The following is a 26,280-nucleotide window of genomic DNA, read 5'->3' as shown; positions in this document are numbered from 1 at the left end:
TTCACATTAATGTGATATAACACTTTATTCCAGCTATAGTAGCCTATTATGAAAATGACATCCCTCGCTTTGCTTCAGTGTTTGCATGTGAGTGGTAGAATATTATAAGAACATATTTATTAATACAGGATCTTGCATTTATTGTGGTTAATACCTATCCAAAAGAATAAAATGCTTCTTCCTCTACTCGTTTCTGTTAAAATTAACAGTAACTTAAGTGTGCAGAGATGCATGATGAAAAGCTATGTAAGTGTTTCTTAAATGAAAAAAGGATGGGTAGGATGACATACTTTGGTTTGTTGAACTTGATTGGTGGTAATAGAGGGAAAGAACTTTTTTCTTAAAAACACGTTTGCATCAGTGAATCTTGAGTAATATGTAGTGCTGGTTCATCTGAGTGTTTCTTCCCTGCAAGACAGATAATTCGCTGAAGTATTTTAATATTAGTAGTATAATAAGGTGTCCCTTTCTATGCTGCTTCCAATATCACATGGTATTGACTTTCATAAGAAGTAATGGTACTTTGTGTACACTCTTTAATTAATTACTCATGCATTTGTGATCATGCTCTAAATTAATTTGCCTTGATCATTGCTATTTTCACATTGATGAATAGCTTGTTACTTGAGTTGATAAACTGGTTTAAAACCATTTCCTACTATTTAAATGGAATTAGGTTTATTGTTTGATATTACAGAACTTCATTGGTTTTTTAAGAGTACAGACAGGAAAACCCCTTTGTTTCTAACGCAGAGATTTTGTTAGGACTTGATAGGTAAATGTTGAACCTGTGCACAAGTACTTTACACTGTGAAAATGTTTTCAGGATCATAGTACTTGCTTACTGTTTCAGTATGCTGAGAATTATTTCTCTGCGTACAGTAGCGAGGTCTCAGAATAGCATATGAGTCAGTTCCCAGCATGGTTTTGTCAAAATTATTCCTTGAACTGCAGTTTCTGTCTCAGCAATGTGTAATTTGATCTGCTAAAGTACACTAGGAAGGAATTTGCCTCTGTCAGGGCACTGACCTGAAGCAAACTGTAGACTTGCCTGGCTGCGTTACCCCTTCTTCTGTACCACAGAATAGTAAAATAGGGAATTTATAATATTTGTGAAACATGACTGTTTCTGGCTCACTAGTAGGAGTGATTGATGCTGTGTTGACTGGTAGCATATTATACTGGCTCTTCACTCTTTTCCTGATATTTGCCTGCTTGGGAAGCACCTCTTGAGTTACTGCGATTGGCAATCCAGCATTTTAAAGTCAGCTATCAGCTGTTTGGCTTTGCTGTAACATTAGGTTTTAAAATGTAGCCTTTAGTTGGCTCCTTCATGCGTAGGTCACTCCTCCGTATAGTCAGTGAGGAACAGAGACGTATGAATCTCAACCTCATTATCTATCACAGTGTAAGTTAATGTTGCTGAGGAATCGGAGCTCTTAGAGAAAGCTGAAGCATATTTCAGTGTTCTGTTGTTATCACTTGTCTGTCTCAATTTCTGTAGCAATATAAAATGTGATGAATGTTATAAAAAATGCTGTGTTTCAACCAGACTTATCTCCGTATTTCTTCCAGCTCAATTTAACAACTGAAAGCATCAGTATGAGATGAGTTGAGATTCAAGTGTCAATGAAAACAAAGCTTTGTCCTTATTTTAAAGGAATACCTGTTACAGAGGGGTTCAAACCTGCAGGCTGAAGAAGCTTACTGTAGAGTGTGTAAAGAGGGTAAAAATGGCCTGTAAGAAACAATGAGTAAAGGATAAAATGCTGCTGGGAGCCCATCTGGGCTCCTTTCTTAGTGGCATGTTAAAATCATGGATTCATAGAATGATTTGGGTTGGAAGGGACTTTAAAGTTCCAACCCCCCTGCCATGGGCAGGGACACCTTCCACTAGACCAGGTTGCTCAAAGCCCCGTCCAACCTGGCCTTGAACACTGCCAGGGAGGGGGCAGCCACAACCTCTCTGGGAAACCTGTTCCTGTGCCTCATCACCCTCACAGTAAAGAACTTCTCCCTTACATTGGATCTAAATCCTATCCTCTTTCAGTTTAAAATCATCACCTCTCACTCTATCCCTACACCCCTGATCAAGAGTCCCTCCCCATCTTTCCTGTAGCCCCTTTAAGTACTGTAAGGCCACTATAGGATCTCCCTGGAGCCTTCTCTTCTCCAGGCTGAACATCCCCAACTCCCTCAGCCTGTCCTCACAGGGGAGGTGCTCCAGCCCCCTGATCATCTTTGTGGCCTCCTCTGGACCCATTCGAGCAGGTCCATGTCCTTCTTGTGTTGGTGCCCTCAGAGCTGGACACAGCACTGCAGGGGGGGTCTCACGAGAGTGGAGTAGAGAGGGAGAATCCCCTCCCTCGTCCTGCTGGCCACACTTCTCTTGATGCAGCCCAGGATACAGTTGGCTTTCTGAGCTGCGAGCACACATTGCTGGCTCAGCCATAGTCAGTTTTCTACCCACTAATACCCGCCAAGTCCTTCTCTGCAGGGCTGTTCTCAATCCACTCATCCCCTAGTCTGTATTGATATTGGGGATTTCCCTGACACAGGTGCAGGACCTTGCACTTGGCCTTGCTGAATCAAAATCAAAATTGTAATTAAAAAACCCAAGTATCCTATTCTTCATCTTTGAAATATGCTTTTTGTGTATCTTAAAATCTTGAAAACATTTGCTTTCTGAAGCTGGAGATGGATGGATAAGACAATTCTAAAAGTAGGGGAAGCTCTTCATCTGGTACTCTGGTGTCTTATTGAAGCAGTGATGATGTTTGATAATGGGTCACTCTAGGAGGTGATTACCAGTTTCAGCCTGATACAGGGAAACCGGTCCAGCTGCCTTTTACCTCAGCTTGCACCATGTACGTGGGCAGATTTCTAGATTGCTTTTTTCTTTAATATAAAAGAAACCAAACACCACCACCACCCCCCACCCCCAATGCTGAAGTTGTTGCTGGGTTTGAAAAATGCCTAGTAAAATTTCCCAAGTGGGGGAGAGTCATGACTGAGCTGTGGTGAACTCTGTCATAGCGCATGCATGGATTTCTCTGTAGTGGGAAATGGAAAGGATCTTCAGAATGTGATTTTTTAAAATTTTTTCTTTTTATATATATATTTAAAAATAAATAAAAGTTGGTGTAGCATGGAATGACCACACAGGTGACAATCAATAATGCACAAGGGTGAAACTCAAGCTAGATTGACAAGTTGCTAAATAATGAAAAGGGAACTTATCTTTGTATACAAAATACAATTAAATTTTTATCAGTGAAAAAAGGGATGTGATCATATTATATTAAATAGTGCATGCTGGGGAAGCCATAGGTTGTTATTGAAGGGGCTCTGATGTGAGGTTATACTGCACCATCTGCTCACAATGACAGCATTCATTGCATGCAAACTCCTGTGGAAAAACACTTTAAAAGATCAGTCCTGACCCTATCAAAGTTCATCTTTTTTATTAATGCGATGCCATTAGTATAATATGTATCAACAGTAATGATGATGATAGGCAATAGCAGGGTCACTTGGCAATTAACATAATACACTTCAATTTATTGGCTATTTTCACTTAATATCAAATCCCCTTGAGGCATACATTGGACTTCCCCGTTCATGTGCATTACCCACCAAGTGCACCCATCTCCTCAAGTAAAAGTAATCCCACACATGGGTTTACCTTTACCCAACGCAGGAATAACCCAGACTGTTTTCCCCAGCATCTTTTTAATACGCACTACAGGGACTTTATCCTCATCTACAGGACGTAGAAGTTTGAGCAGGGCCAGCCTGGTTGGCAGATCCTCTAGTATTGACTAACCAGGTGATGTTTGCTAAATGCATGCCCAATGTTTGAAAGTTCTACCACCCATCGCTCCCAGTATAGTTTTTAGCAACCCATCGTACCGCTCAATTTTCCCAGAGGCTGGTGTGTGATAGAGGATGTGATACCCACTCAGTGCCATGTTCTTTGGCTCAAGTGTCTATGAGATTATTTCAGAAATGCATCCCATTATCTGATTCAATTCTTTTCAGGGTGCCACCACAAGACTTGCTTCTTAAGGCCTAAAATAGTGTTCTGGGCAGTGGCATGGGGCACAGCATGTGTTTCTAACCATCTGGTGGCTGATTCCACCATTGTGAGCACATAGCATTTGCCGTGCTGAGTTTGTGGGAGCATGATATAATCAATCTGCCAGGTCTCCCCGTATTTATAGTTTGACCATTGCCTTCCATACCAAAGGAGTTTTAACCGTTCGGCTTGATCGCAGCACATGTCTCCCATTCATGGATAACCTGTCCAATGGTGTCCATGGTGAAGTCCACCCCTTGGTCACAAGCCCATCTATATATTGCATCTCTTCCCTGATGGCCTGAGGAGTCATGGGCCCAGTGAGCCGTAAGTTTTTGACCCTTATGTTGACAGTCCAGATCTGCTCAAGCCACCTTAATCTTAGCAGCTTGATCCACCTCTTGGTTGTTTTGATGTTCTTCAGTGGCCCAGCTAGGTCAGTTGGTAGAGCATGAGCCTCTTAATCCTCAGGTTTGTGGGTTCATGCCCCACCTTGGGGAGGAGTTGTGGTTTGAACTCAGCCGGCAGCCAAAGACCATACAGCCGGTTGTTCACTCTCCTCCCACCTGGTGAATGAGGGACAGGACTGGAGACACATAAGGAAACTCATAGGTTGAGATAAAAAACCAGTTTAGTGATTGAACTAAAACAAAGAAATAACAATAATATAAGATACAAACAGGTAATGCACAATGTGGCTGCTCACCACCTGCTGACTGATACCCAAAAGAACAACGATCCTGCTGTTGTAAACTCGGAAGCGAGAGGGAACCTCCCTCCTCTATATTCTGAGCATAACGTCACGTCATGTGGAATACTCCATTGGCCAATCCAGGTCTGGTGTTCTGGCTTTGCCCCCTCCCAGCTCAAGAGAAAATTAAACTCTATCCCAGCCGAGACCAGGACAGGTGGTCATCCATTTAAAGCATGAGGTGATAACAGGAGAGCAAGACTAACATTTTATTTGTACTTAGAACAGTATTCTCTTTTTTGTCCAGATGTCACCAGTTTTGTTCAAACTTTAAAAAACGGTATTTTATTATTTGTGAAAGAGAACCTGGCTATAGAACACTCTTAATTTGTGAGGTTATGAAGTCTTTTAACATTTTATTTAAGAAGATAAGATGATATTTCATTTCTTAATGCATGATTATCTGCCCCAGATCATACTTTTTATATTAAGTAAACCAAACATGTTGGTATCTTGATTGAATATTGACACAGTGGACCTGAGACACACTGGTGTAGTTCCCAGAGCATTTGAAGGCTAAATGAGGACGGTGGAGCCAGGTCATTTTAAAACTGACTTTTCTCAGCATTTGTTAAGTATGAGACTCTACCAGATCCAATTCTGTAGGAATTAATGTAATGTGACGTGTGTGACTATCAGGGGCTTTATACTTCTCCCACATTCTTCAACAGTGCCATCAGAGGATTACTGTCAGCTCTGCTGTATTTCTCCTTTTCAAATTTTTTCTTTACTGTTGCAAAGAGGGATAAATTCTAGTGTCAGCCACTGAATTGTTTATGTAGTCTCATGACTTAAATATGCTGCAATTTGCCTTCTTTCCTCCATATGCATGTGGTGGCACCATGTTAGCAAGATTAACAATACATGCAAATAATTTATTTGGTGATATTTCTGTTCTTGGGGATTAAGTCTGTTTTCTTTTATTAAAAGCTTTTTCACTTAATTGTATGAGGAAAAAAACCACTTTAATTTGATTTTTCTTTAATGCTGGAGAAATATGATAAAGACTAGAGGGCAAATTATTTTTTTAAAGACAGTTCTTAGTAGTGAAATTGAATTTTTATTGTAACCTTAACATACTTGACAGTTAAAATAAAGGCTGGCTTTTTCATTATGAAATACTTCATGAATCATTAACTATTAAATCTATTTTCAAGGAATATAACACCAATACTATAACATTATTTGTATATATTTCAAATATGAATAATGGATTATTATGAGGAATAGTGTGTGGAATATTGTGCAACCTTGTTTTCTTATGTGTCAGGTTGTCATAAATAAGTTTTCATTAAACAAAAAGAAGCCTTTAGATGTTTATCTACGTATATTATGCATTGAGCACAGCAAGGACTTTTAGAAGTAGGGATTACAAAATATTTTGGAGTTTGAAACAATAGGTCCTGTTGTTACTGTTAGTGTATACTTTAACAATAAACTACTAATTGAACAGCTGCAGTTCAAGGTGATGGGAAGAAAATAAACTTTACCCATTAGGGTAGCTTTGTTCAGTCATTGTAATTCTATAACTAGAGAGGAGGAGAAGCTTAAATTTAGTCATAACTCTGAGTTGCTTTTGTGGTGTAAAGATACAGGGATTGTTTTCTGCCTCAAACTTATGCTTTGGAAAGAATTTGTGTGGGCTCATTGCAGCACAATGTTCTTGGTAGAAAAAACGCAGGCTTTAAGACCGTCATTTAAAAAAGTACTCTTTTAAAGAATTACCTGTATTAGCAAGTTAGTATTGCTTCAAAGAAGTTTAAATGGTTGATGTGAAAACAGCTTGTGATAAGGAAAGGTTTGATGTTGGAGAGCAGGCGTCAGATGTTAGGCTTTGCTGCTACATGCTTTTGCGCTGCTTGCACACATAAAAACTTCCCATTTTAAAGGCTTTGGGAAATAAATAGTTGTGTGAAATGAATTATGAAGAATGCGTGCTGTGTTGGTTAAGAATGCATACCTTTTTGCTAATGCCATCTACTTTCTCCTACAGGATTTCCAGTTTTTACAGAGTAGCATGATTTTTTTCAACATGTCAAAGTATTGCTGAGATGAACAGCAGTATTACCCCAAGTACATGGTTCTTCCCACTGCAAAGTAAATAAAGCGAACTTCCTTTATAGGCAAATACTGTTCCTTGTTCCATAGTTCAGAAAAAAGCCCAGAAAGTAATTTAAAAGCTATAGTGTTCTTGATACTACTGTGACGTACACAATGTAAGTTCCTGGTTTTGCCCTGAGAATACGTTTTTAGTTCTCAGGGTTTCTGTGCATGAAGATTACTTAAACAAATACCAAGCAACAGATACTTGTATTCTTTGATTTCTCAGTTGCCCCAGGGTATCTGTAACTATTGCTAAAGTTGTTGTTGTTCCACTTACATAGTGCTTATAATAAAACAATGTAGTAGTTCATGTAGAAGCTTAAGTGATCATCTTCAGGCTGCAAAGCTTGTTGAATTGATTTGTGCAACTGAGGTGCTGAGATAAACTGTCTTATTGATGTAAGCTCTTGTAATTTTTGCTTTAGAATTGTTCTGATACTGTGAGAAGGTCTTTGGTTTTTTTTCTGGTTAGGTCTGATGTAGGCTCATAAATAAACATGGCTGAATTCTAGCAGGCTTGCAGAGTCATGTCTACTTTTGACTTGCATGATAACTGGGATTAAAAAATATTTTCTGTTTTCAAACCTCTGGCCTCAGTGTCAGCCCTCTTTATTATTTGTACTATTGTCCTCCATAGGGGTTTTGCAAATTTGACTGGAAAATTTAACCCTGTAGCTGGAATGCGAAGAGTTCTCTCAGTAGATCTGATTAACATATTTGTGGTTGTCTGGCTTATTCTGCAATGCAATTAAGAGTCTAAAAGTATATTTTATAGTTGAGAAAAGAAAAATTTGAGGGCATTTCTCAACAGGAAGGCAGTATTATCTTTGCATAAATTCTTAGGAGATCCTTAAATCACTCATTTAAAAGATACGGCTAGTAGAAATGATCCTAGGCCTGAACACTCTGTGTTAGAGTAGAGGTCTCCCAAAGATTTGGGCTCTGCGTTTTCAGTTGAACTGTTGTTGGATATAACTCTTTATTGGCGGTATAATAGCACATTGGTCTGTCTTTGCTGTTTACAGCTGCAGAAATTCAACATAACTCTCTCAATTAGCTCTGTTCAGTGAGATCAGATTTTCCACTGTTTCTTAATGCAAAGTGTGTTTTTTCTCTCTTAGCAGGTAAAGGCTTTTAAATCTACCAGTGCACTGGATTAACACTGCTAGGTTTCATAACTGTATTAATGGAAATGCATAAAATGATTTCACAAAAAATATTTACGTAAATTTGAGTGGTTTTGGTCAGAGTCCTATGATAACTTCAGTGGCTGTGCATGCGGATTGCCCAGTCTTTGATTCAAGCAATCCCTTGGGCACTCAGTAGAAATGTTATAAAGACTTCAGTTTCAGTAAATTCCTTAGCTTTATTGCTTGGATATATGGTTGAGTATGGGCAAACAAGATAAACTTTGATTTTATAAAAAAAATCTGCACAAATGTGTATTTCTGTGTTATCACACATAGTATGCCACAGTTCCTTAGGCATAATTCCATGGTCCATTGGCAGTGACAATTTAAAGGTTTTCATTTCAAATTTACACTATTCTTGTTCCCATCCTCATAGTTCAGCGTGGCACCCTCTCAAAGTGCACAGCTTCCCATTAGCTTAAACTGATTTCAGACTGTGGTACTACCAAAAGAGATAGCCTTGTCTGTCCGTCCTTCCTTCCAGCACCAGTCCGTGTGCTCCAGGAGCCTGGCTTGTGATCCAGCAGTGGGTGAACAGCCATGGAACGGGTGGGATCACCTGGGAACCTGGTTGTAGAGGAGGCTTTGGTGGTGTCATACTCTCAGCCAAATGGTCATGTTGATTCACTGTGTGTGTGGATGCACGATGGCGTGAAAGTGCTGACATAGAGCTGGAGGAGTATCTGCAGACAGAAGCGGAGAGAAGAGCGGTGGGTGTGTAGATCCTTATCCATAGCAAGTTTAAGCTGTGGTCAGCTTTAGACCTCTAGGAAACCGTGTCTTTAGCTGTACTGATGCATGTATTTTCAGGGTCATTCTGTGAACTTTAACAGGAAATGAGCTGGGTTGCTATGGATCAGTGCACTGAAACCATTCACATATGCCCTCTGTAGAGTAAGCTGAGAGTGCGGGTGAGACAGCCTGTGACAGCCTGGAGACGGGAACAAAAGCTGCAAAGTAGGTGAGATAAGGACCTGACTTCTCAAGTTGGCCTTGCTGCCTGATGCCTACACTGTAAAATGGCCTTATGCTGTTTGCTGACTGTCTTTGATGAAAAGTGGCTTTCTATTTCAGGTGTAAAAGAAACTTATCTGAAGGTGTCTCGTATTTTCTGATAAGTTTAAGTGGTATGAGAATAAGGAGTTTCTAGGGGGGGAAAAAAAAGCCGTTTTATTCTGTACCTTATCTGAATTGTATCCATGCTGAAGAGAAAGCAATTTTTAAAAAAGTCAGCATTAATGAGAATCCCTTGATGAAGAAGGTATCTGTGAAGAGCTGTTAAATAACTCGTAGGACAATGCTGGTGTCATAGTGGATTGGCAGTAAGTTATCTAAGAAATACTAATTGTATTCATTAACATTCTTGACAAGAGCAAACTGGGAGTATGTACCATAATCACTGTGAACAATGAACAGTTCAGGGGTGCGATGTTTTCATGTTTGATTGCGTCTGTCCGTCCAGGAACATTTTCTTGTAGAATTAGGCAGAAATAGATCTCGTTAAACGACACAAGTTAGACTAAAGCTGTTAGAAACTCCCTGCTGGATTCTGAAATCTAATGATTGGTTAGAAGTTGGCAAGAATCTATTTCTGATGTTATTTTGTTAATTGATACAAAGGTTAAACAGTGTGGATTGAGCCAGGAATACTTTTAGCTAAAGTAATGGCCAGGTCTTTCTACTCTGCTTAATTTGCAACCCTTGAGACATTATATTAGTTATGTTAGTGGAGGTCAATGAAGGAGACAGCAGGATAATTATTGAGATTGAGGGAAGAGGTTGATTGAAAGAAGCCTTCATGTTCCCAAAGTTTAGAAACTGTAGTAGAGGAAGGTATTTGTTAACAGTAGAGGGATGAAGTAGGAACCGAAAGCAGATCCAGTCCAGCCTGTTCAGTTGTATCAGAACTCCTGGGCGTTACTTATTGATCTGTGGTGAGGAGGGAATCATACTTGTTTTCTTTTTGTGAGGCTTTTTCCAAAATACAACAGGGCTGGTGGGCTCCAGAGAATTTCTCATAAGCAATGTATTTAAGAGATTTGATGTAGGAAAGCTAGAAATTCGTGCCAGAAGGATTGGGCAGTTGGCTACTGGAGAGTAAGCCAAGCCTTGTTCAAAGCAAAAATCTCTCTCATACAATCTCTTCCAATTTAATTTGAGTGGGGAAAAGTGAGTGAAACTGAGAAGGAAAGCATTTTTAAAGTGATGATGTCAAGATTAACCTTAAATTCTGGACAATGCACACTTCTGCTGTACTGTTTATCTGTGATAGTAGAACTTTAAGTTGTTTTCCTATAGTTTCATCTTCAGTTCAGTTGTTTTGTAAGTGATTACAGTATTTGTCATTTGATTACTCCTAGTAATGATTACTTGTGTGAGTTGCATTGTTCCAACAGATGTCTTATCTGTGTTGCCTGATATCTTCAGACAGTTGTTGTCAGGTACCTGTTTGCTATTTGGGTATGCAACTGAGTGAAAGCTTGTAACATTTCTTTTGAAAACATGCAGGTTTGTCAACCCTTTCATATGTTTTTACTATACTTCAGAGCACTGTGAATTAAGAAAATGAACTTGAGTATACTTGTGCGAAATACACTAAATAGTCTGTAAGTATCAGAAGTTGATTTTTCTTCTGTTGGACTTAGGCCACAAAAGCAGATTTCAAATTTACCTTTTTTCCCCAGAAATCTTAAGCAATCAGTGTAAAGTCTCTTCTGCCCGTGATGGTAATGGTTGAGTGATATCTCCCTGTCCTGATTTCAACTCATGAGCCTTTTGCTATCTTTTCTTCTCCCTTTTTCAGTTGAGGAGGGGGAGTGATAGAACAGCTTTGGGCACCTGGTGTCCAGCTAGGGTCAGCCCACCACACAGTGGAATGGTATAGCTAGGAAGAAACCAAATATGCAGCAATAAACATTTCTAATTAGTAAATTACAGAAATTGTGTCTTTTTAAATCTTGTCTAACAGCTTTTCTTCATTGTTGTTGGGATACTTTTGGTCATGTGTATTATTTTTCACTATAGAATGATTAGCATGATGACTAGAAAATATAAAATGCTTCACCATAAGTTGGGCCATCAGTACAACTCTATCAACTAACAAGAATTTTATTTCCTTTCTGCATTTTGGATTCATATTTGATCTTATGTAGGGAGTGATTAATATTGTAAGATATTTTTTTCTTTGAAAAAAGGGTCGTAATAATGTTTACTACTCTAGTCTTGAATTGTGGTTTCCCATGTTAACAAGCTTTTCCTGTGTTTCTACTTGCTCATATGGATCAAATAGGTCATTCGGAGAAACTGCCTGTTAACCGAGACTGTGGGAAGAGTGGATTGAAAATGCTGTACACTGCAGGTCAGGGAATTTATTTGCAGTAGAGAACTGTAGGGAGGAAAGCTGGCTCCACACCAGCTCAGCACTGAATGTGTTGGGGATGCATGATGCTTTCACGCTGCAGTAGGGGAAGGCCAAGCAAGGGTGGCAGTAAGTCATGATTGACTCTGTTCTGGTCATGGCCTCAGCTGTGGCACAGCTTTGGAGTGGTACAAAGAGGGCGGTGTGAGCTCTGTACCAGGCTGAAATACTTCTGTGCTTGGGAAATCTTGAAGTACATTTTAGGGCCGTTTTGGGATCACTGTGCCGTGGTAGGAAGGCAGTTGCCTGGTACTGGTACAAGCGAAAGCCCGTTTTATGTTTATTGCAGCAGATACCCACGTTCAAAGTGAATGTCTTTTATCCTTCTGTTGCTATGAAACTATGTAAAAGAGGGTGTTAGTATACCAGGTTACTTGCTGGATTCTTTTCAAATGTCTTTTAATATAAGACAAGCATTTTAGAGTCTTTATAGAAAAGGCATAAGTTTGTATACACTGCTGTAGGAACATGTCTGTATCCATGATATTTATCTAGTACTATTTTCACAGAATCACAGAATGTGATATTTATCTAGTAATATTTTGATTCACTGTGGACAAAGTTCTTAAGTTGTCTCTTAGTGATAAAAGGGAGGCTTGGTTGAAGAGCTCTGTACTGAGAACAGTCTTTCGGTACAAGTTTGGGCGTACTTCATTTCAGTAGAGACAGCCCTGTCTAATATTAGTTAATGGCTTTTTGGTGTGGAGGAGTAAAACAGCTTTTTTTTTTCCCTTATGGTAGTGTCAGGAGCACTTAGATTTTTGTGATCTGAAAATGCTTTTTTTCTGCAGAGACACGATGATGCCCTGTAACAATGCTGCACTTAATGCGGTCTCTCAAGTTGGTCTTAAACAGCTCTTCTGTAAATGGGGGTTCCTCTTTTATTTACTGAGCTATATTTGTGTGGCTAGTAAGAAAAGAGGGAAATGAATTCCATGATTAGGTCTTTGTGTCAGAAACAGAGATGTTCAGAACAGATATAAGTTCAATTTCAATGTAATTTGTCAAAGGAGTACACACTGGCTTAGTGAAAAATGTCATTTTAGCCACTAAATAAGTACTACATCTTTGTTAAAGAACCATTTTTATTGGAAGCTGTGCTCAAATATGTGACCTCTTCTGTTTGAAAATTGGTGTGCCAGTGTTCACCACTGCATATCTAACAATCGCTCCACTTAGTGAGATGTAATTATTCAGTGTATGCATAATAGATTTTGAATATATGCAGGAGGCAAGATCAAAATTTCCATTAATAAATCTGTGATGTTTGGAGTGTTTAGTGCCCTCATCAGGGTACACCATTAAGAGAGTTCAGGAAGAGAAGCTTTGATGTTGCAGTTCAACACAAACTGCAACAATGATTGGTGCTGGGCTGGGGAGATAGAGCAATTTAAATTGCTAGAGACCCAAATGGCCTTTAATTTATGATGAATTTTGTTACTGCTCTACAATGGGCTAGGTTAAACTAGGAACTACTGCCCAAAGTTCACACATGGAAAAAACCTACGTTAGTTTTAGGAAGTGGAGCATCTGGAAGTTGACAGTGGGAAATAGTCAAATAGCTGATGAGGCAAAAGAGAGACTGAAAGCACGGCCTTTGGGATCTGTGCAAGATGGGCTGGATGGGGAGAAAGTGGTGGAACTTGTTGCTGTTTGGAGAGAGACTTTGGATCTCTGATGGTTGAAACAGCCGTCTGTAGGTACCCTGCTGGGTTCTGAAGCCAACAATTTTGGGTGTCCTTTGAAATCCTGTTACTTACATCAAAGAGTGTGTCACCTTATTATTGGTTTCTTCTGTTAATGTAAGTAACCCATAAAAACCTGAATATGAGCTAATTGCTTTAGTTACAACAAAATCTTCCTTTATGTTTGGCCTTAATTTGTGTTCATCAATAGCTTCTGTTTGCCATAAATGTGATGTTGAAGGAGGTCTTGCAGCTGAATGTCAAGCCAGTAAAAGAAATGAAAAATGTGAAGGATATATTTAAATGAAGAGGCTAAAATACCATCTCTTAAGCTCATGGTGATATTATCACAGACTCTGTTACCTTGGCTAGATTTTACCAATAATTCAAAAAAAAGGATATTAAAGAGGTACTGAACAGGAAGTTATCTTCCTCTGAAGAAATCTTGCAAAAGACCTCAGGAAGGTCATGTTAAACTTAATAGCATGTAAGAGCAGCACAGATTTTATCAAGGACATGTACGAAAGAGTAGATAAGTCTGCCTTTTGTTGATCTAAACATACATTTTAGAGCATAAGTAAGATGAAGTCATTGGCTTTCTTTTTGTACCTATTGCGAAAGCTAATGCAGCAGTTGCTGTTAGCTTTATGCTCTGGTTATTGAGTATATGGCCAATTACTGCTGGGCCAGAAATAGATCAACTTTTTGTCCTCTACTGTGGCTAACTACATACATTGTCTCACTACCACTCATTATCTTTCCTATCAAAATAAAATATAAGTGCTCTCTGTTATGTGAAACACTGAGCTCTGTTTTCCAGGAAATGAGGAACTTGGAGTAAATCCCGAAGCAGAATGTCTGCAGTGGCTGCCTGTTGTGCTGCTGGAAAGCCTAAAAAAGAGCAGCTGAAACAAAACCGTGCTCATCCTGGTATGCAAATGAACCAAAAGATAACAGATACATACACCAAAGGATACATTAAAATCCAGAGGCTTTTATGTAGAAAGATGGATCAAGTGAAAGATTTACTACTTCAATTTCAACTAATTGATTTCTGTTGCTTAAATTAGAGCAAAACCTTAATGTTACCATGTATCCGAACCCATTCGTTCTTAGCTTACAAAGCAGAATACTGTAATTAACTAAATTGAATGTTTCTTGAAGCTCTTTTAAAGAAAAGACTAATTTGCTTACAATGCATTGGATAGTCTGTCTGAATTGGCTGGCATCCTTCCAGTTACAAAGCAGCTGAGATTTGAAGTCATTATGGGAGCAAGTATTCCAGATTTCCTATTTAGGTTACTCTGCTCTGGGTGTCATAAGAAGGAATGGAAGAGAAGGAAAGTGATGGAGAACTGTTTTGTTGGTTTGTTTTTTTTTTTTTTTTTCCCCTGTAGTAGGATAAAATAAGCCCTATAGAAAATCAGAGAATTTCGGAAATTCTGTATCTTGAAACAGCAAAACCAATTCACTTTGTAGAAATTTTTCAGCATTTATACACTAAATGGCGAAGTTCCATCAACTATTCTTTCCTTAATCTTCTAGTATCACCACTAGACTATTCAGGAAAAGATGCTCATCTTTTTAATTGGCTTTTTCACTTAGCGTTTTGCAAAATGACCAGCTGCCTACGTGAAGCCAGGTAACTTTACAAACAACTGGTGCTAGACCAGAGATTGAGTTATTGTGATTTATCTTCATTGGGAAGTCTATATTAAAACTCTAATTACCTATGGTTTAACTTGCTAGTATTGTACAAGTTAAAAATAACTTTTTTTTTAATGTGACCCAGGAAGTTTGGCATACGTGGAGATGTGTTGGTAGGTCTTGAGTGCTGTGTAGCAGAAGCATCTAGAGATTATAGGGATATTGCAGAAATGAGGAAGAACGTTAAATGTCATTTAGGTGGTAAACAAATTATATACTGAAATAATCAGTATTATACTTGCTTTGTAAAAAGTTTAACTATTATATCCTGTTGCAATGTTTAAGTGCATAAAGGTACAAAATTTCATGATGCTTATAATAATCATCTGCTGAGATGATTTAGACAGAATCTTAGTACTTTTTTACAGGTATAATGATTAGGAAAGCAGGAAAAAAATACAGAGCAGTTGCTTGGCCAGGTATGAGTCCTGCATAAAAGGTTCTTTGATATATCAGGAATTTTGAATATATATATAGGTGATTATAAAAAGGGGATTCAGTCTGATTTGTAGCTGCAGTAAAATAAGATTGTATTTGAAAAATAATGCATTAAAGTAAAAATAAATTTTAGGGAGGAAAGCTTTTCAATATGGGTCTCATCATATTCGAAAAAAAGCAGGAGATTGAAAAATGCGTTTTCCCATATTCAAGTTTGACAAGTAAAATAAGTTGGAATATCATGTCCTAAAATAAAATGGAATTGGATTATTTAAAATCTGATAGAATCAGATTCACATATAATTCTTCTTAAAGTTCCTTGCTTAAATATTTCTTTGTATTTCCAGCAGCTTTTGTAAAATTTAACTGGTAGGATTTCTTTTTAGCACTGTATCTCTCCAATGCTAAAAGATCTTTGCAAACACTTATTAATTCCCTGAAAACAGAAATCTGACTTTTTCATTCTAATGTGCCAGCTTGTATTACTCTGGTGATAAAGTGGGAGCTACAGGCAAAGCACCTCATCTCAAAAGAGATCAGTAATAACTGATTTAAAATGTCAAGAGTGACTTGTGCTCTTCTACAATGTAAATGCTTTAATCCTTGGTTTCATTCTTTGCTCTGTAACTTTGGGTAGGAACTAAGTGGTTTTGGAGTTGATTTCTGTATGGGACCTACTTTCACAGTATTTTGGATCCCCAGATAGATCTAGTTAAATAATGATGAGAGGAGTATACTCAATACAGGAATTAAGACATGCGAGGAAGGAAAATAAGAAACGTGCTCTTAGTCTGCTTTTTCTCACACTGAAGCATTGTACTAATTTGCACATGATTCCTTGACTGTCTCCACTTTATCCTGGAGAGGGGAGGTGGTGGCAGTCTGGTTTGTTCTTCAGCCAGTGGTTCAGGATGGTGGTGCTGAAACAGGGTGTGGGCATCTTTGCTCTGTCTGTCATCTTCCAGTTCCCCTTGCAGTTACACTAGGGGATATTGTGAGGTGGTGTTTTCACTCAGTTTCTACAATGGGCATCTCTTTGGATTCCAAGGAGTCCAAGTGTCCCACTAATCCTGGCAGTATGTTATACCCAGCAGAGTGAGGGAGTGCATCTCTAATTATTTTATGTCAGTGAATCTAGCTGTGTTTCCTTGTCGCTTATCATACCTGCTGGCCACATCTGTGTCGTGGTGCCATGGAGGAGCTACAGAACATTTGGTTTTCAGATTTGTTACTAGAGAAGATGGTTGAATATTGTGTGCCATTGTATTTTATATGCATGAGGTGTGTGCTTGTTTTTAACAACTTAATTGAAATGAAATGTGCTTCCTTATGACAGACTTGCAAAAAATACATTTATGTAAAAATGTTTTAATTGTGAATGCATAAAGTACCTTCTACCAATGTGTCATAAACATTATCAATGGTTAATTTATTTATTTTGGATGAAGACAACTGTGATTATAGCATTAATGTTAAGATTATTTTGTGGCAACAGCAGTTACAGCAGTCTGCACTGAAATTACAGAGAATGTAAATCTTTCTTTGTACCTAAAGTAGGTTTTGTCCTTCTCAGTGGGGAACATAGTAAAGGGGCAGGTTTCTTCAAAACTTCTGTCTCCTATTATTTTTTAAATGCAGAGGAAAATAAAACAGTCAAATGTAGACTTAAAGCAGTTCTGTCTGTTAAACAGTTCTATACAGACAGTTTTGTTTTTATTTGTCTGAAATATATTTTAAATAGAATATGAATTCTGTAAATAATGGAAGAAGGATGAGACAGACAAAACATCTTTAATGAAAGCACTCAGCCTTTTTCATGCTCTGAACCTACCTTTATTATGTTAATCAAATTCTGTGCAGTTCCCAGCAGGGATATGTGAAAATTGTCTTTTTGAAATAAATAAATACAGATTATTTAGTGCATATCAAGAAGCTGGTTATAGGTCTTTGATCTTTGTCCTGGTGCAGACATAGATATGAGCAGTTACTAAGACTCTCTAACTTGTGCAGTGTCCCCTTATCCTCCTGGATGTCCAGGGGGTGAGAAGGCAGGCAGGAGGGCCAGCCCTTGCCCACTGGGGACTCAAGTATGGAAACTACCTGCTTTAGATTCTCAGGATGAGTTTAAGTCTATTCAACCCCAGTGGTGCCAATATAACTAATTTTGTAATGTCTCCAGGGTACTCTGTCATGTGTTCTTTTTGGGAAGAATGAAGTGCGTATCATCGGGCTGGTGAGAGGAAATGAGAGAAGCCTAATTTACTTCTTGTTTATTTACTGTTATTTTATAGTTAGATAGTTGAAGGTGAAGAGCTCTTCAAATCATGCCTCCTCATCAAAAGTCCCACTAAAGTAGTCAAAGTGCAGTGAATCTGAGAAACAGTCTCTAGGGAAACTAAAAACAGTGAAGTTGGCCACTCTTCTTTCTATGCAATATTCTCCTCGTTGTTTTCTCTCTGTGTGTGATAACCATAAGAGCTAAATACTGCATTTTCTATCTTAATTAGTGCCTCACTAATAAATTTTATTGAAAGTTAGAAAATACTTTGTGGGATTTCTGTGGGAACAGTATATATGCTATCGTGTATTTTGCTTCAGGATAATGTTTTGAACATCATAAATCAAATCATGGATGAATGCATTCCACATGAACGGGCCAACAGAGACTTTTGTGTTAAGTTTCCAGAGGAAATACGCCATGACAACCTCGCAGGACAGCTTTGGTTTGGAGCAGAAGTAAGTCTCTCCTATTTCTGTTACTTGGGGTTAATGGACAGGTTTTTTTGTGACATAAAGCCAGAAGTTTACATCTGGAGACTTCTGAAAATGGTACATATAATTACATAGCCAAGCAAACATCTTTGGGAACTTCGTCTGGATGCTCAGTGGAAGGGGATTCTTTAACTATGGTATTGGTATTGGTTGGGCTAACAGCATACCAGTTTATTTTCATAATTGTCTGCTGTCATTATGACCCCTTCTTAAAAACTATTCTTTTGTGAATTTAGCATCTGATTAATATTCTTGATTTCTATTTTTTTAATCCTGATGGGCCATCTCGCATCTCATGCTTTGAAAATCTTAAATTAAGATATATAGGGGAATTCTATACCAATAAAATTCACTTATCTCCAATAAATATAAGTGCATGCTGTCACTTTAATGGCTATATTATGCTATAACTCATGCTAAACATACATAACTTTGAGCTGACATTTGTTGCATGTAACTCACTTTTTTCATGTGTATGCTAAAAATACAATGGTTTCTGTGCAAAACACCAAAGTCCACTTTTCTCCTACCTAGTTTCTTTCAAAGATGTGCGTCTACAGCAACCTGTAGGAACAGGGGATTTTTGCAGTGAATAAGCTTTAATTATTTTAACCAAGGGAAGCCTGAAGTGTCAGAAAAAAGGATGTCATATGGAAGATACTTATTGATCAGTACTGATGTCTGGCTAAAAAAAATTAAAAAAAAAAATCACTGTGGCATCTTTAATGATGAGCTTAGTGTCTTCAGGTCTGCTGGACTGACGGTGACTTCAAGCACCATGAATTTGTTGAGAGTCGAGGGGGGAGTAGTCTAGACATCCCACTGCACAACAACATGTTGTAGTATTGTTTCCAGCTTTGCCTCTCCTGTATCTGAAGCAGTTTTTTGGTTCCTGTTATTGTCCATTCTTTTCTCTACCAGTTCCTCTTTTCTTTTTGAAGTGTATGCTCTCCATCAATAGTTCCTATCTTGTTCAGTCCAATAGGCCTCCATATGTTGAGTTTCTGAAACTTTCTTTTGATAGTTGTTAATTGTAGGTTCCTCTGAGTCAGGGAAGTCCTGCATAGAATTTACAAAATGAATTTGATATGTCAGTGCTTTATAATCCTGTCCTCAGCAAAAACAGCAGCAGTTTTTCTTCTCATTATCATATGACCTTCACAGCCATCATCTAGGTGATGCGGTGCTCTGTTTTAAAATGCTGACAACCTCACATGTTGCCTTAATGGTACTTCCTTGGTAGTTAAGTAGGAGAAGATGGAGTCATTCTTTCTACAACCATCTGTAATGAATCCCTGTGAATCCCATTATGCTTTCTTACTCTAAGGGACTAAAGCTGGGATTACAGCAAACAAACAGGAAAAACACCAGCCAATGCAGTAACTTCTCCTTGCATTGTGGAAAATGCTTGAGGGAATCACAGACAGCCAGTATCTTCTAGGAGGGGAAAAAAAAGTCTCCCTTTATTTACTGTTTGTGTTACATAAACTAATGCTTTTACTCTTTCCAAATCAAACTTTCACTGTCTCCAAATCAAACCAACAGGTTAGAGAGACCTGTTGGTTTCAGAGAAAGTAATATATGCAGTGATGAAGTAATGGTAACTCATACTACAGTTTTCTCCTGTAAATTCATGTAGTAAAGACAACTGTATTGACTGTTATGAATATACACTTATGTGTCCTTGTCAGTGCAATCATTACCAGACTAAGAATGCATATCAGCAGTAAGACCTGCCTTATCCACACTTGGCCACAAATAGTGCTTTGGCTGATAAGAGGTAAGAACATGATCTTCTGAGTGTCCTTAGAACACTAATTAGTGCATTGGGCTGCTGAGCGAGGGCTGGGATTGTATGTCACCCATACAGAGCTGCAGAAATGCCTCCTCTTGAGGGGAGTGCAAGGGAGAAGGAAGGGACACAGAGCTGCAAATGAACATGGGGGGAAAAAAATCAGAAAATTATAACTCTGAAACTAGAACAACCTTGTATATTTTCAGTTAATAAAAATATTTCCATTAATACAGAAAGTATAATTTATATCAGTACTTCTTGTCTTCCACATGTATCCATAAAGGAATAAACCCAGCAGCAAAGGTTGTTAAATAGCTTGTTTTTAAAAGCAGTATTTTAAAGTTTTTTTCATGTGTTACAGTTAAAATCTACTTTTAATGTCTTTGTGAGCTGGTCAGGAGAATTCAGTGTATAATTCCTGGGGCAAAATAATTGTCTTAAATAGCTGATTTCCAGAAACTGAAAGGGAAGAATCACTATGTGATCTGGACTTTATGTTCTTTCCTATAAGTTATATTCATGGCTTCTGTGGGAGGCAGGATACTGGTCTACCTGGATCCCTGGTCTGATAGCCAGTGTGACCAGTTTTGCTGCAAAAGGCATCATAGTTAGAGAATTTCTGTTCTTTTTGTAAGGAATAGATTTATTTTACAAAATCAAGCAGTTTAGCCTGAATCAAAACAGTCCTTTGCTCGTACTTGAGCTGGATTCGCATCCCTCTTATGCAAGCAATCCTTGTGTACATAGAGTATATATCCTACCAATACTTACTGCCTAACTAGTGGGAGAAGAGCTTTTTTAAGTTCTTCTGTCAGCTCTGTGGTTCTTCTACTTGAACCTCCCCCTGTTCTTATGTCTCTGACTGAGCTGCTCCCTAACCTTTTACATGAAGACTTAATGGCTCCTGGCATACCATTCTTAAATCTTCACTTGTTTAATAATTTGCAACAAATTGGGGCTAAGTACTGCCCTTGTTCAAAGTAGTAAATATCACACCTTGTGGGTTTTTTAAAACATAAAAGTAACTTTGTAACAATATTTTCTCTCTTAATGTATTTCATAGTGTTTGGCTGCTGGTTCAATTATTATGAATCGTGAAATTGAGAGTATGGCTATGAGGCCCTTGGCCAAGGATCTGACCCGAAGCCTAGAGGAAGTTAGAAATATCATTCGTGACCAGGCCTTAAGGGATTTGAACCTCTACACAGAAAAAATGAAAGATTCACTCAAGCATTTTGATGTCCTTTTTGCTGAATTTGAATTAAGGTAAAAGTTCCAAAGTAAATGTGTTGTGAGCATTGTCTTGGCTACTACAGCTGTTGTGGGGCTTGTTGGTTTTTGGAAGTTGGCTGTTTTGTTCTGTATTCTTTTATATGGAAAAAGTATGTGATTTTTTTATCATGGTATTTGAATTCTTCAGTAATTTGTTATATTGTTAGATTTTTCCTTCCAGTGTAGCAATAATGAAAAGAAAATTAAATAGCTTTTTAGCAATCAACATTTGCTCTCTTCAACTGAACTATAATCTTCCATTTGCATACTGGCATATGGCATTTGAGGAAGGTTTTCCAAGACACAAAAGGAAGCCATAAATCGCTTCCCTTAATGTTTTCTTTGTCAGAGGAAAGGAGACAAATAAGAGACATTAAAAAAAAAAAAGTATGATAACAAATAGTCTAGAGATTATGAGGTTTTGTTCTCTTGTGCTTAGAGATACAAGCAAGATGTACCTACTCAATTTAATAAGGCAAATTGAAATCTGATGAAGGAAGTGCTTTTACACAAGCCATAATTAACCACAGGAACTCACTGATTTAAAAACTTGTGATTGAAAAATGGCTTGGAGGTTTATAGCAAAAATAAAAATAACTGCTTTTGGGGTGAGTAAAGTAACTGTTTGTTGGATCAAAGGTCACATTGACCAAGTCTTGCATTGTGCTTCAGAATTTACGCCAGCTTCCTGCATGTCTGGTAGATGTTTGTGGTGCTGGGCATAGTTATAGACAGGATACTGGACAAGTTTGTTTATGGATCCAATATAATACAGCTATTCCTACCCTCAGCAGAACAGGTTTTTTAGAATTGGGTGGTATGTTAGATTTTTCTTGGGAATAATCCATAGACTGTCTTGTTTCCCATTATTGTTTGTCCTTCTGCAGTATTTATATTCTCTTGTATTACTTTACTCAGGTAAGCAATTTTTTTCTGATTCAAAAAACCATCATTATGCTGTTACATTGAAAAACATTTTACTTGAAGGCATTGGCTAAAAATGTGTTTTTTAAGTGTGATTTTTGAGTGCAGACACTGTTGACAATCAGCAACTGGTTCTTGGTAGTGCTTACGCACAGTTTCTGGCCTGTCCATACCAACTGTCTACATACAGCATTCTTCTATGCCGTTATTTTGCGAAGAACTTTTTCGCTTCCTGTGTTACCTGTAGTCTACAAATGACTAAGTAATATAGTTACAGAAAACCACTTTTAGCAATGTTTCTTACCTTGTGAATTAGTGCTTTTGCATGTAATTCCACACAGAAACAAGGCCAACTTTTAAGTTTCCTAAATTGTCTCTGCTGGGTAACTGAAATTCACTAATATAATTTCAGGTGAAACTTTTCTAGATAAAATGTGTGTTTTAGTCAGTTGTTTGTGGTTTTTTTTTTTTCTTAAGGAAAGACTAAGCTATTCTTTGATGCAGCAATAAAGATCCTTTTAGGACCTACCTACCCGTGCCACACAGTATGTAGTTCTGATTGCTAACTGTGTGTAATTATATTTCTAAATTACTACTGAGTTACACTGCCTCAATCTGCAGTAAATCAGCTGCATTTCTTTTGATTCTTAGACTCTACAATTTCCATAGTGAGTGCTTTCAGAATGCTGCAGGAAAGGTTAGGTTTCTAATATAATTTGTCCTGCGTTTGTTTTTATAAACTGAATCATTAAAGCGTGTAAAATAGTAGTATGTTATTTTATAATCTTTGTAGTTATGTGTCAGCCATGGTACCTGTGAAGTCTCCGAAAGAATATTATGTACAGCAAGAGGTAATCGTACTTTTCTGTGAAACCGTGGAGAGGTAAGCATTTTAGTTACATACTAGATTTTAATTTCTGTGTTTACTTTGAGCTTTTTGTAGAAACACTTTGAACTGTAGTCCTTAAGAAGCATCATAAAACACCAGGTATTTTGCTTTTCTAGTAAGTATCCAAGTACAAAGTTAAAAAGCATTAAGGATGCTTACCTGGCACAAGCCTATGCTTTTGTTTTCTAGACAAAAAAACCCCAAAAGTTAATAATCCAACAGTAACAATATTGTTGGTATGCCTAGTTATAGATGTGTAAACAAAGACAGCATTTAAATAAGCTAAATCTGTTTCAGGCATCAAGATTTAATAATACTTCATGCAAGAATACATGGGGATGTGATTCAAATAATCTGTGAACCTCTGGTGATTTTCATAAAGAACTTGTAAAGGCTCTTTGAGGATCTTAGAGGACTGGAGCTTGACTCTATATGAATGGAGAGACGATGTTAAAAAAAACCCTAACACTCCAGCAATTCATAAGTTCTTTTAGGAGTATAATGTGATAAAGAAGATGTGAATTTGTAATGTACTGTGTTGAACTTCTCTTTTTTTTTTCTTTTTTTTTTTCCCCCCCCTCTGTGAGAGTAACTAGACTAGCAGGTGGGCAGTACTGGGGAACAGCATGCGAAATACTCAGCTCTAGTGAGGTTTTGAGCAGTGCAACACTGTTCTCAGAAGGAAACTAGTGAACTGTAGTCTGGGTGGAATTGTTAGAGACCAATTGACTGTAAAACACACTCTAGAGTAAGTGTTGGTTTTACTGTTGTATTAGGAGAATTTGTGAAGTAGGACCCTGGATCTGGTGTGGTCGATACTTTTCTTAAGAAATCAAGGAGTACGGAGCACACTGCCACAGTCTCTAGATGACACCAAGATCAGAGGTGTTTCAGGCATTTTAAAAGATAGGATTACAACTCAAAATGGTCACAAGTAGGAGAAATTACCTTCCATCAGTCAGAGAGCTACTATATATACATATATTTGCTCAGTAAGAGGAAAAAGGTGGTTTCTCATTTGCAGCTTTGGATAATCTGGCAGTGGACTGTAGGAGGGAACAAGGAGTTGGGTGGGAACAAATTGAGCGGGCCACACACTGAGTCCATCCACTGTTAGTACAAACCAGTGCTTTGTGGTTGTGTTGCTGTTCACCACCAGCAGTATTGGCAAGACAAGTACTGATAAGGAATAAGAAAAAGTTATTTCTATTCTTTTTGGAACCAGTCAGATCTCAGTGGGACTAGTGTGCAGTTTTGAGTGTTATCTTACTCACAGATATGGACAAATCAGAGAAGAAATTTGAGGATGTTACAAAACTTGGAAGGAAATTAAGAAATTGTGAAGAAACCTGAAAAGCATAGCCAAGTCATAACAAACTGGGTTTTAGTCTAAAAGGGGCTTAAGATATTTGAAAAGTTATTAGAGGACTGTGATGTGTCCCCCAAATATTAAATCCTTACACTTCAATAATAGTCGCTGTACAGAACTAGTTTTTTTTAGTCTGGTTTATTAGTTCAGGAGGGGTTGACCTAGATGATTATAGCAAATTTTATTTGAAAATGAAACCAAATATTTTTTCCTATTACTTGAAAAATGTTTCTTTTAATTGAAAAATTCTAAGCACCAGTGGTTTTCAGTAACAAGCTGAAGTCTGGCATGAAATAATAAAGAAAAGGGGAAAATGGCATAAAAAATATTTTGGTTTTGGATGGCTATAAAAGTTTTAAGTGTTTGAAGATTTTTTTTTCTTATATTAATATTTTTTTGAGGCAGAGACTACAGCAGTCAGTTATATAAATAGTGTTTTAGTTGGTACAAAAAGTAGTTCATGAGTTAAATACTATCAATTTGGTTTGGCTTAGAACAATTTTTTCAAAATTTTCCTGTTGAAATGTATTCTTCAAGAGTTTGATCTCTTACTAAATAACCTTGTTCTTCTGCTTAGAGCCTTAAGGCTTGGATACCTCACTCAAGATATGATAGATGACTATGAACCAGCTTTAATGTTTACAATTCCAAGATTAGCGATTGTATGGTAAGTAATTTTTTTAACTACTCCCCACTGTGCCTGATTTAAAGATTTGCTGAAGATTTCAAAAATTTTGTTCAGAATTCCGATGTATTTTTTTTTTCCACAGAGTTTGCTTGTACTTTCTTTAAACTCAAGTAAGAGGATTATGTTTTGGTTTAAATCATTACTGGTTTTATGTAGAATATCAAGAGGAAAAAAAAGAAAAGAGAAGGTAGAACTTAAAATATAGAAAACAGGAATCTGGAACAATTGATCAGTCATCCTCCAGAAAGAAATTTTAAAATGTTGCTTTGTCAGAAATATTTTTTGAAAGCACATATTTTGTGACACTCAAAAATAATATGACCTAAGGTTACAAGTCTTCAAAAGTTGTCAAAAGGAATTGTGGTTTTTTCTTAATGACTCTAGGTTCAAAAAGAGTTGTCATGACAAACTGCATTGTGACCACTGAGTTAGGCTTAAGTCTTTTGCAAGGAAAGTATTAACTTATGTGTAGATTTGTACCCTGTATTTGACAACTCAAGACAACTAAATTAAAACAAGTGTTCTTGCTTCATACAGTTTTTGCAGTATTGAACAAATCAGATGCATTTTTCCTAATGAGTCTTCATGATTTAATAAGACAGCAGTTTCTCTGGAATAAAGCCAGCATATTTTTAATATTTTACCATTGTGAATGTTTTAAAGTCAGATAATATAAGTAGTATAATTGAGGGAAATAAGAAACCTCAAATTCTGAGTGTAATACGCTTCTCCTCAGGAAATCCCTGTGGCTTATTGTTCCTGTTAAATAGGCTATTGTCTGTAACTGTCATTCTAAAAATAATAACAGTAATAATCTGATTATCAAAAAGACAACGGGAATGTGAGAACTCAGTTTGAAGCTGCTGGAAGGCACAGTGAAGAAGAGTACATCATGACTAACTGGAAAACCGAGGGCTGTCTGAAAAACACATGCTGTCTATCCCAAATTAGAGGAGGACAGAGAGGGAGAAGAGAAAAAAGTTTAACTGCTCCAAAGTATCCAGTGATTTGAAAATAAATCATTGCCATGTGAAGTTCAACAGAAAAACTACACCATCCAGATCTGTGTTGTCTGGAAGAAATGCAAGCCTTTTATTTGGACTGTGAAAGGAGAGGCCTTTAAATGCAAGACAGACGCAACACAAAGTTGTCATGCTGTCGCTCCGTGTCTTAATGAGAAGGATGGGTCTGGGGCAAGGAG

At 37.6% G+C, this 26,280-nt stretch overlaps 1 protein-coding gene across 5 annotated transcripts in view; it reads left to right on the top strand.

The window, feature by feature from the left end:
* ZFYVE28 (zinc finger FYVE-type containing 28) overlaps positions 1-26,280 on the top strand; it is a 159,460-nt gene that overhangs the window by 80,337 nt on the left and 52,843 nt on the right. For all 5 annotated transcript variants that reach the window (XM_074865611.1, XM_074865610.1, XM_074865608.1 and 2 more), the window contains exons 3-6: positions 17,969-18,106; positions 21,001-21,203; positions 22,927-23,016; positions 24,969-25,058. In XM_074865611.1, the coding sequence (XP_074721712.1) occupies positions 17,969-18,106; positions 21,001-21,203; positions 22,927-23,016; positions 24,969-25,058 (521 nt within the window). The remainder of the gene's footprint in view (positions 1-17,968; positions 18,107-21,000; positions 21,204-22,926; positions 23,017-24,968; positions 25,059-26,280) is intronic.

The sequence above is a fragment of the Strix uralensis genome, chromosome 4, assembly GCF_047716275.1.
Source record: "Strix uralensis isolate ZFMK-TIS-50842 chromosome 4, bStrUra1, whole genome shotgun sequence".
NCBI classification, from domain to species: domain Eukaryota; kingdom Metazoa; phylum Chordata; class Aves; order Strigiformes; family Strigidae; genus Strix; species Strix uralensis.
The sequence above is the reverse complement of the archived record's forward strand: the minus strand, read 5'-3'. Positions and strand labels throughout refer to the sequence as shown.